The sequence below is a fragment of the Chaetodon auriga genome, chromosome 24 (genome assembly GCF_051107435.1).
Source record: "Chaetodon auriga isolate fChaAug3 chromosome 24, fChaAug3.hap1, whole genome shotgun sequence".
Taxonomy (NCBI): Eukaryota; Metazoa; Chordata; class Actinopteri; order Chaetodontiformes; family Chaetodontidae; genus Chaetodon; species Chaetodon auriga.
Genome location: NC_135097.1, coordinates 5,177,551 through 5,189,319, shown reverse-complemented (window position 1 = coordinate 5,189,319; position 11,769 = coordinate 5,177,551). Strand labels below are relative to the sequence as shown.

Genomic DNA, 11,769 nt, shown 5'->3' with positions numbered 1-11,769 from the left:
AGGGCCTGGAGTCTCTTCCAGTGTATTACTGACATATAAACATGTCCAGGTCACGTACAATCAACAATTCTGAAAATCCCAGGTTGACTCATTAGCTGAACTGTTGACTCATCTCTGAACCTTTGAAAATATGTCATTTATGATTATTTTTGTATTGAGAAAAACATAATTAAAAATATTTATATTTGAAAAAATCTTCTCTTAATGTAATAATACTAATCTTAATTAGATTTTTTGAGTGCCAGAAGTGAAAATTCATTGTCACGAAACAATGATGAATAAACACGCCGAAGTGTTATAAAAATGTTCCTTTAAATGTTGGGGAGTTAATGTGACATTTGTGCTTCAAGAAAATCAAAGAAAAATCAAATGTGTGTTGTACTTTTACTTTTTAAAAACCTGTTCAGCTGCATTTGTTCTTCTGTTTACTCCAAACTTTGTGGATTCTGCTTCCAGAAACATGAAACACAGCGCTTCCTGTTGAGTGGCAAAGATTTATTTTCTCAGAGAACAACTCCCACAAACTAGACATGGACAACAGAAAATATAGGGGGTCACCTGGGTACACATGTGTTAGGAAAATTATTGTCAACGGGCACTTTAGGTGTATTAAAATGTTATGCATTATCATTCGAAAATTGTATTTGTATTCTGTTGTGTTAAAATCATGAAAAATTCCAAAGGTGAGTGTGTGAAACAATCTAAAGGTTTCTGAAAGATAATGAGTTTTTTGCTTCATTGCAAAATTCTCTGAATAAAGCATTAGCATGACGGAAAATTATTTTTTATGAAATTCCCTTTCATATATATCTTTTTTTAGTGTGCATAATGAGTGTGTGGGGAGGGAGGAAGCTGGGGAAGATGGGAGGGGATGCCACCTACCTCACTCAAGGTATGAATATAAGGAGTCTCAGTGTGAAATGAAAGAAGGAACACTTCACATCTGCTGACAGACGCTTATTCACCTGGAACAGAAGAACTTGTGTGAGTACTTAACCTTTTTTGGCTCTAAATTTTCTAGAAAACATGAAATGCTTTCATATGTCAGAATAATTCAAAGGTTTAATCTCACTGCTGATTGGATACATTTTCGGTGATGCTGTGAGTTTTTAGAACTGCTGATACTAATTTTCCTTTTACCACATGACATCTGAGTAATCAATGGAGCTGACCAAAAGCTGACTTATTTCATTAGTTTGTTGGAGCCCATTACATTATTACGACCAACATATTGAGCTAAATACATTTTAATGTCTCTGGAACACAATTATTGTTATTTACAGGGAAATCTCAGATAATAAAACGCAAACAAACAAATCTACGATCTTTTGTTACCCTGAAGGCTGTCTTGCAGGTAGGAAAAAAGACCACTTCTTAAGCAGGTGGTAGACGAGCTCAGTATCTCGTAGAGAAGAAGACTCCCACACACTGCCGTTGCATCCAAGCCTGAATCAGTAATTAGTCAAATGAGAGTTCATGTTGGCTGTCTGATCAGTGAAATGAAACAGTTGCAGTGGAGAATATTCACAGTGTATCCAAAGCCTCACCTCACATTTTTTATGAAAGGGGAATTCTACTCATCAATGTCTGTTTACAGTTCCAGATGGAGCTGCGCGAAATCTGCTAAATTGCCTTAAGTGATGTCACTTGAGTCAGCATCAGTTCGGGCTGAAGAGAATTAAAGCAAGCCCCTCATCTCTGCTTGAGGCTAGCATCTAGAGGCTAAATCAGCTACTAGAATAACACAACCAAATCTGTAACTGAGCTGCCAGGGTCGAGTTGTGTGATGTGAGATTTTGTGTTGTCACTGCCCCCTTGTGGTAAAAACAATGAATGCTGCTTTAAGTGTACAGGATAGGAAGCAGTCTGAGAAGAACTGAGTGAAGTGCTGATGGGGCAGTCTGCATCCAAGCGTGACGGGCTGGTCCTGGGTGTTTTCCCCCGTGTCCGCTTCTCAACCAATGAGGAAGGACCTCCCAGGTACTTTTCACATCACTTTGATGCCAACAGCCAGCAACAAGATGGTACCCTCCAAATTCCTCCAACCATCGTTGTCTCGGACGTGGATTCAAGGTTTGTGTTGTAATCTTCTAGCGTCTATTTTCACTTTCCACACCAGGTTTTTCTTTCAAGATTGAGATTTTTCACCATGTAGCAGCATCTAGTGGCCATTAAAGGAACTGCAAGTCATGACAATTTAGAATTTACTGCCACATTTGTTGTTATATTTTCTGTTTAATTACAATGCTTTTGCTTGGACCTCCAAAGGAACAGTCCATCAGAGTGCCGGGGCTCAAGGATGGAGCAGCGGAGGTCTTCCTTCTATAGCACGTTAGACCTGGTGCCACAGCTGGAGCATTACGCCAGCACGCTGCCACGCCAACAGGCGAGGAGCCGACCGTCTCTCGAGGCTCTCCGGAGGGCATCTGAGGTACATTTTCCACCTCTGGGAACCAAATCTCGCAGACACTTACATCACCTTACTTAGTGGCATCTAACTTGCAGCAATGACTTGACGTATTGATACTTGACATCCACTAAATCTCCATTATTTTAATTATCAAACTGAGTATATCACTACATGATCGTGCATTGCACTTCGTCTATCTATCTTTCTATAAAATGTTTTTTTCAGGAGTGTCAGCAGGTGGAGGTGGTAAACACCAGCACAGACTCAGGACTCAGCAATCTGCCAGTGACAGACGGCGGGGATGAGGAGTCGCAACCTCCTCAAGAGGAAGCTCCTGTTAGATTTGGCTGGGTGACTGGAGTCATGGTGAGCGACACTTCGGTGAACATTCAGACAGCAAGACAGGGACAAAAGCTTCATACACTGCTTATTTCAATTGTTTTAACACAATATGAAGCAGTTCTACAAACATCACTCTATAAACATTTGCTGAGCTGCTTTTATTGAACTTTTGCCACAGGTTCGTTGCATGCTGAATATCTGGGGAGTCATCTTGTTTCTGCGCCTATCGTTGATCACTTCTCAGGCAGGCATTTGTGAGTCATCACTTCATCCATTCCTCCATCATTAGTCCCTGTCATTTCCCTTTAGCTTCTTGTGGCTGTGCCATTGTTCCAGTCTTGCCCTCCTATATATGACTTTAATTGATAAGATGATCACAACTGATTGTATATGGAACGACAACGCAAAGATAACGAAAGTGAAAAATAAATCATGTATCTGCCCTGTGATTCGGATCCACTTCAGAATTTAATAGGTTCTTCCTTGGCACATGCTACACCCTTCCACCAATTTTCCTAAAAATTGTGTAATTAGCAGACAAACAAACCAGATCAAATACATAAGTTCCTTGGCAGATGTAATATAGAGATTTTAATCCAAGAATGACTTTATATTGTAGATAAGTGCAATGTAGTTTTAAAACTACAAGAAGCTAAAGAGGTCCAGCCCATCCAAGCAATGGCCAATAATGTGAGAGCATACAGACAGCAGAAACAGACCATTCTCTGGATAAGATGGAGAAGGAGGATGCCTTGAAACCTAAGAAGAAATACTCAGAAATACTGATATCGCATTGTAGTGATCATTCATACCTTGTTCGTCTCATCTTAGTGTTGACCTGGCTTATTATCCTGATGTCTGTGACGGTGACCTCAGTAACTGCCCTCTCCATCTCTGCCATCGCCACCAATGGAAGGGTGACCTCAGGTCAGTCCTTTCCTGTGACTTAAAATCTGGCAAACCAAAGTCATGCTCCCTGTCCGTCTACATTATGCTATTGTATTTTTGTGGTTGAACATCACTCCCAGGTGGAGCATATTTCATGATCTCCCGCTCTCTGGGTCCTGAAATTGGTGGACCTATTGGAGTGGTCTTTTCCTTCGCCAACGCTCTGGCCTGTGCCCTCAACACTGTTGGCTTTGCAGAGGTGGTCCGTGATCTATTGCAGGTATTTATTAATCTCTTAAAATGATATTCAGTAGTTTGTTTAACATAACCCATGAGCATACACAGCAGGTACTTTACAAGGTAGAAATCTTGGTTAGCGCACATTCTTCATGTTTGCGGTTCTCCACTGATTTCTTGGGCATAACATAACAGATTACTCCTTTTGTTAACTGACAGTACGTTTCATGCTTGATTTCTAATGTATGACCATTTTGATTGTATTAATTTAGGAGTTTGGCGTCGTCATGGTTGATGCAATCAATGATGTCCGTATTGTTGGCGTGATCACAGTGACGTTTCTTCTGCTCATTTCATTGGCTGGAATGGAGTGGGAGTCCAAGGTGAGCTGACACATCTCACTTTATTTGCTAGATTTGGCACATAAATCTTTCACTTACTTTTGCTCTTTCATCTCCCTCATTTGTCTCTGTCTGTCAGACCCAGATTTTATTCTTTATAGTTCTCTTGGTCTCGTTTTCCAACTACTTGGTGGGCACGATCATCCCTCCCAGTCCAGAGAAAAAGGCCCAGGGCATCTTTGGATACCGCAGTGAGTTCAGGCTTGTCAGGACAAACTAGTGCCCTTTAATACAGCAAATTTCTGGCACTATCCACAGGTTATGTCATTAGCGCATATATACCTTAAGTTTATCAGAGAACAGTAGGATGTTTTTATTCTCTGTCACCAGGCGAGATCTTCATATCAAACCTGAAACCAGACTGGAGAGGACCTGAGGGCAACTTTTTCCAGATGTTTGCCATTTTCTTCCCCTCTGCCATTGGCATCCTTTCTGGAGCCAACATCTCTGGAGACCTCAAAGTATGAAGACAAAGGGAGCACAGAGATACTGTACTTCTTACATCATAGCCACAAAAACGGACAAATGTTGACTGGTGTATTGTTTCCTTTTGCAGGACCCTGCTTCTGCTATCCCCAAAGGCACCCTCATGGCCATTTTCTGGACTTCATTCAGCTATCTAGTTATTTCTGCAACTGTTGGTAAGCTACTCATCTAACAAGCTTGTATATTGTATGGATTATCTCATTATTTGACATAGTAGGGACTGTTTGAGGTGCTGGATAGTTTGGCTGTCCTGCCACAGGAGGCATGGGACCTCAATGATTTATCGCAGTGTCATCAGTATACTGCATCACCATGAGAGAGTCGATGAGCTGAAACAGTTCATGCTTGTATTTACATTACCATCCAATGATATTGTGTAACACTACCTGCAGTCTGTAATATTACATTATATCATAAGTATAATATTTATGATATCATTCTGCTCCAGCGTCGTGTGTGCTGCGGGACGCCTCAGGTAATATGAGTGACATTCTGACTGGAAACATCACCGACGGCTGTGTGGGTATGGGATGTAACCTGGGCTGGAACTTCACCGACTGCATCCAGTCACAGTCTTGTAAATATGGTCTGGCCAACAGTTCAAAGGTACCAATCAATCCATAAAGTCTGCAGTCTGTCATGGAAAAAAGCTTTATGCGAGGTTGTACTGCGTTTTCTTTAAATGTTGGTGTTTAGAATCTGTTTTAACATGATATATGATAACATAAACTTAATGATGACTGTTCCAACCAGGTACTGGGCCAAATTTCAGGTTTCTACTACCTCATCACTGCTGGTGTCTTTGCAGCCAGCTTGTCATCTGCCCTTGGTTTCCTCGTCTCTGCCCCTAAAGTCTTTCAGGTGAGAAACCACATCCGTACCCTGATGATAAGCTGCTCTTACATTGATATAAATCATTGTTTTATTATCAGAAATTCAGAATCAAATCAGAATTCTGTGACGCCAATTTGGCACGCTGGCCAAACCATGTACTTGCAACATCACGTGATGCACCAGGGACTTAAAAACTTTTTCCCATAGACTTTGATTGTGAAAGAAGAGTCTGTAACAAAGTGAATAGTTTTTTTGGAGCATCCAACCCCTGCGAAATGACACACTTATCAGAATTTGATCCATACGATCTGTTAGCTTTTGGAAAGTCTAGAAATAACAAGTAAGAACAGCATAATGCACATTTTTGGTTTTAAGCTTATATTATCTACCTTATTTGCCAGTGTCTTTGCAGAGACAACATATACCCATACATTGGATTCTTTGCAAAGGGTTATGGGAAAAATGATGAGCCACTCCGGGCCTATATCCTCTGCTATGTCATTGCTGTGGCCTTCATTCTCATTGGTGGGTGTGATATAATACTGTCAGAATTATTGATTCACATATTTTTTTGTTTTATGTGTATCTCTTCACAAAACCATGTTGAAAAAACTTTTTAAAAAAGTTTAAGAAAAAACACCTTTATTCAGCCCCGGTTTTATAATGTGTTTTTTATTTCTCTCTCTTTACTACAGCTGAATTGAACACCATCGCAGCCTTGATCTCCAACTTCTTCCTGTGCTCCTACAGCCTCATCAACTTCAGCTGCTTTCATGCTTCAATCACCAACTCCCCTGGTGAGTTACGCCCCCACACACAACACACAACCTTAACCCTAACCTTTCAAAACGACCTTCTCTTTATGACCTAAGCTATAGCTAAGGCTTAGGGTCATGGAAACATTGTGGTCATGGTGTCTGCGTCATTGTCCAACACTTTGAGGACCCATCCATGTTCTCCGCTTCCAAGTCGCTCCACTTCCGCCTTCTGAGACTCAAAGATCAGACGATGGATCTCTATCAATGAGAATGTTCTGTCTTTCATAACTGTTACCTGTTCTGTAAATACAGACATTTTTTACTGTTCTACCAGTACATCATTACCTGTCCATCAATATTGGCTTAATAAATGATAATCCTGACAATCATCAGGAAATGAGGGAAAAGGATAGAGATAAGGTATGACGTAAAAGGGTCAGCAGGTTTGCTCGAGCTGGGTATGTTGCAATTCATGATCAGGGCCTTAGAGGCCACCAGGATGCAGTATTTTCCTAAAACCTTTGCTTGAAGGTCCAGCGTGTCCTCAGTCCGGACATAACCACAAGTTGATCTGGACCCAGCCCAGATCATCACATCCAGCCACCACATTCCCATCAAAGCAGAATATCAATGCCATAGTGGACAGGCTAGAGGTTATGTTTTCTACCACCTGAGAACCTTCTGTTTCTCCCCTTTAGGCTGGAGGCCATCATTTCACTACTACAGTAAATGGACAGCTTTGTTTGGAGCAGTGATCTCTGTGGTGCTGATGTTCCTGTTTACCTGGTGGGCTGCTCTCACCACCTTCTGTATCATCTTCTTCCTGTTTGGATACGTCAATTACAACAAGCCAAGTGAGTCTAAAGCACATGTGGCCTGGATTAAAGAGTGGAGTAAGTCAGAACTGTTCGATTTTTGGCTCTCAGCTCTTCCATAGCCGCCTCACTTGTATGTGTTTTGACATCCACAGAGGTAAACTGGGGTTCGTCAGTCCAGGCAGGTACATACAACATGGCTTTGTCGTACTCTCTCTCGCTGTCTGGTGTCGAGGATCATGTGAAGAACTTCAGGTGAGTGACCAAAAATCTGATATAATACGCATCATTTGGTAGAACAGGACTGTGTTTACATTTCACCTTGTAGAAATGGTTATCAGTGGTGCTGGTATTGATTTCTACAGTGACCCAGTGACTCTGATGTCTTCTTTCAGACCACAGTGTCTCGTCCTGACCGGGCCACCAAACCAGCGACCAGCCCTGGTGGACTTTGTGGGCTCCTTCACCAAACATATAAGCCTCATGATCTGTGGAGACATAATAATGGTCAGTCATTCAGTCTCAGTTTCCAAACAGAAAATATCATGTTTTACAAACCGTGTTCAGCTTGCTTTTGTGTCTCTATTAAATCTCCTTGTTAGATAAAGATAATGATGAATTCCTGACTCCTCTAGGAGCAGGACAGGCAGACTCGCCCGCAGGATGCCACAGACTGCTTGGTGAAGTGGATGAACAAGAGGAAGGTGCGCTCCTTTTATATGCCTTTCACTGCAGACTGCCTCAGAGTTGGAGCTCGACATCTGCTGCAGGTAAAACATCTGTTATTTGAGAAGCTGCTTGTGTTAATCTGTGAGAAATAGCCACAGCTGCAGTCACACAGAGCACATGCACCAGGAATTCATCAGGCTCCAGACAACAACCTGTTTAGTTAAACTATTGCATCCTCACAATTTTGGGGAATATTTTGCTTCTTTCCCCAGAGATGGCACTTCATTTAGACATACTGTTTTTTCTATTTGTATTTTTCATCATGTGTTTCTCAGGACTGGGTGCTAAACATTACTTTCAATAGAACATCTGATCATTCTCATTTTTTTCTAAGGCCTCTGGTCTTGGCAAGCTGAAGCCCAACACACTGGTCCTGGGCTTCAAGGTGAACTGGAGGGACAGTTCTCCTGAAGGCATTCAAGATTATATCAACACCATATAGTAAGTGTATTGTGTATTGATTTTTTTTTTTTTTTTTAAATTTGGCACCCCTACGGTTCCTTAATGTAATTCACTCTTACGAATAATTACTAATTATTTAAACTCCCATCTTAACTTACTCCTCTTCTCTTGCTTTTCTTTCCTCCAGTGATACCTTCGACTCCAACTACTGTTTGTGTATCTTGAGGATGATGGACGGGCTGGACATCTTTGACCAGTTTGATTTTGAAGGTAAGCAGTCCAGATTTCATAATCTGTTTAAATTCTCTCCAACATGACATCTTTATGTAACATTTAACTGAACGAACACTAGTGAAGGATGTATTGTCTGTCCTCCAGTGAACCAGGGCTTTGAGCCTGATGAATCTGTTGAAAATGATGACCAGCAATCTCCTGAGAGGGAATCAGGTGAGCACTTACTGTATGCACACATACACAGTGGATTACAATAAAAAAAAATCATTTATAGGTAATAAGTCTATTCAAGGTCCAGTGTGGAGGATTTAGTGGCATCTAGTGGTGAGATTGCAGATTGCAACCAACTGAAAACCCCTCACCTCACCGCTCCATGGCAAGCGTGCAGGAGAACCAATGGTGACCGAAAAACTCGGCATTCTGTAGAGCCACTGTTTGGTTTGTCCACTCTGGGCTACAGTAGAAACATGGCAGAGCATCATGGTGGACTGTGTTGAGGAGGACCCTCTTACCTTTATACACGAATAGAATTTTTTTTTCTTTTGTTAAATAATCACTTTCAAGGTATCTTATTATGTTGGGACACCTCAGAGTGCATTACTCCTTTGCCCCGCACCTCACTCCTCCTCCTCCTCTTGTCGTTACAGCTGACGACATCTCCGATAAAGGCGACAGTGATCAGATCAAAACAGTGTTTCAGAACGACCAGGGGAAGAAGACCATAGACGTCTACTGGATAGCGGATGATGGAGGTGAGCGCGAGGAGTGGTTCCATCTGACAAAACAAGCAAAACACACGAGTTTTATGTCGACGTACATAATAAGACACCGTCATTTATTACAGTGGAGAGAGCTGCCTCTATCTTACACACAGCAAGCTTAAAAATACATTTGTCGTGGCTCTTCTTTCTTAGCTGCAGTCTCTTCCTCTTCTTCTTCTCTTTTAAGGTCTAACTCTGCTGGTGCCTTACCTGCTCACCAGGAGGAAGCGCTGGCACCGCAGTAAGGTCAGAGTCTTCATCGTAGGAGACGAACAAAACATGGAGGAAGGACGCAGCAAGTAGGTTTTCTCTGTTTCAGCTTCAGGGATACGTGAATAATAATGTAACTCACAGTGTAACTCTGGAGAATTAAAAAACAAATCAATCAAAACTCTGTATCTTGGAAAAGTTTGGAGTGCTTTGCTTGATGATCTGTAGTCCAGTGAGACATGCAATGATCTGCATTCATACAATTTATATGTTTTTAAACCAAATAGCTTCATATTGAATCCAATGCATTGATTCAATCAGGCTGATTGATTGTAAGATGCTGGATGTATTCTGGAGTATTTTGTGCCGTGCATGAACATTTCTCACATCAGTTCATGGACACTTTTCTGCTGCAGTATAAAACAGGGTGCATGATGGTTCACTGATGTGTTTAGACTTTGTTTGCTCTTCATTGTAGGATGATCGCTCTGCTGAAGAGGTTTCGTTTGGATTTTAACGACGTCACGGTCATGACGGACAGCGAAAGGCGTCCACATGCCAAGAAGTATGTCTGCAAAACCTTCAGGTTCACTGTCGTCAGTCACCACATACAGAAAAACCCACAGTAGATTTTATCTCTGTCCTTCAACACAGGCTGACTTGCGTCTTTTGTTCTTGCTGCTTCTCAGTTTGAGTAGGTTTGTGGACAGTGTCGCCCCCTTCAGGCTGTATGATGAACAGCAGGAAGGCGTCTCAGTGCAGGAACTGAGGGGAAGCACCCCGTGGAAAATATCAGACAAAGAGTTTGAGGCCTTCAAACTTAAGGTGTGTGCGTCATTCATGTCCAGCACGTGCAACAACGCACTGATGTCACCCACTGAGAGTGAACTCTGTGTATGAAGCCCCTCCGTTCTTCACCCGTTCTTACTTTTATTTCACAGTCTGAGAGAAAAGTGAGGCTGAATGAAATCATCCGGAGGAATTCACAACACGCTGCTCTTGTGCTTGTGTGAGTATGCAGTTTAAGTTATCAGCTCAGTTCAGGATATCACATATTAATGAACATATTACATAAAGGCTCATCAGATTTACTGCAAATGGAGCATATTTCATGCACATGGCAGAGATCCTGCACCTCTGACAGAGGGACAGAATGCAGTGTGTGCCTAAGAGACGTAAACTGCATCTATAACATTTTTAGATATGTTGGTTTTTGCTCCTCTTGGTTTCAGTTCAGTTTGTTGGAATGTTTTGAGGTTGCGAACGAGGATATTATCATGTTGAAACAGGAAAATTCCTGTTGCAACAGAGTTGGAAGCACACTAATGTCGAAAATATCTTTATATTCTGAGGCATTAAGATCGCTCTTGGCTGGAATTAAGGAGTCAAACCATGTGTTATAATCATCATTTAACTTTTTTAGAGAAAAGGAATAATTCTGGCATCTAAGTGCGAACATTGTTTTACAGTGGGGCTGTGTTTTCTCCATCAGTATTAGGAGATGAAAACAACGTGTTTTCTGATGTCCACTGGGATGCAAAATTATATGCAAAGAGCCACCAAAACTGTGACTATTTCCATGGCAGTGTGATACAGACAGACGGAAAAGATGGGAGAGATTAGGTGTTTTTTGGTTTGCTGCAAACCACAACGTGCACTATTCTGACTGTGGTGATGTTTTCATCAAATGTGAGGACACGGCAGCGTTTGTTTTCGTTTTGCTCATGGAAATGTGATGTTTTTTTTCCAGGAGCCTTCCTGTGCCACACAGCGACTGCCCCAGTGCTCTGTACATGGCCTGGCTGGATACTCTGACCTGTGGCCTCCACTGCCCCGCCGTGCTGATCCGAGGGAACCAGCAGAACGTCCTCACTTACTACTGCCAGTGAATCCTGACTTCCAGGCACCGATATGATGAGACACTGAATTAAAACGACACCCTGGGAACAAAGGGGAAACGCCACATAACCCTAATGAGTGAAATAAGTGTGAAAAATGTGCCAAAGTTTAGCAGAGATCAGGAGTGCCAGCATGCATAGACGGCGTCTTGACAGCTGTAGCAACTGATGTTATATTCACACTCTATCATACCAGTCAAACACCAACGTGAGCGGTGTCTTTTCCAGTTCCACCCTGCCAACGAAAAGTCTTTTAGCTGCAGAAACACAGGCGCTCTAAGCTGTCAGCTGTACGTAAGACTGTCCCCTACGAGAAGGAGCCAGACTGTAAATACCCTCATATCAAACCACCATCTGACAACAA

The 11,769-nt window shown here is 42.0% G+C and overlaps 1 protein-coding gene across 1 annotated transcript; it reads left to right on the top strand.

Annotated features, from left to right (window-relative positions):
- Nucleotides 1-2,299: 2,299 nt before the first annotated feature.
- LOC143316795 (solute carrier family 12 member 3-like) lies at nt 2,300-11,396 on the top strand. Its single transcript, XM_076724480.1, has 26 exons — nt 2,300-2,431; nt 2,645-2,776; nt 2,931-3,006; nt 3,584-3,679; nt 3,781-3,920; nt 4,150-4,260; nt 4,358-4,469; nt 4,609-4,739; nt 4,835-4,919; nt 5,213-5,370; nt 5,518-5,625; nt 6,000-6,123; nt 6,294-6,395; nt 7,055-7,210; nt 7,327-7,426; nt 7,567-7,678; nt 7,807-7,941; nt 8,235-8,341; nt 8,490-8,591; nt 8,682-8,749; nt 9,184-9,288; nt 9,485-9,596; nt 9,986-10,072; nt 10,197-10,332; nt 10,449-10,516; nt 11,258-11,396. Exons 1-26 carry the CDS (start codon nt 2,300-2,302, stop codon nt 11,394-11,396), a joined length of 2,934 nt encoding a protein of 977 aa, XP_076580595.1.
- The last annotated feature ends 373 nt before the right edge of the window (nt 11,397-11,769 follow it).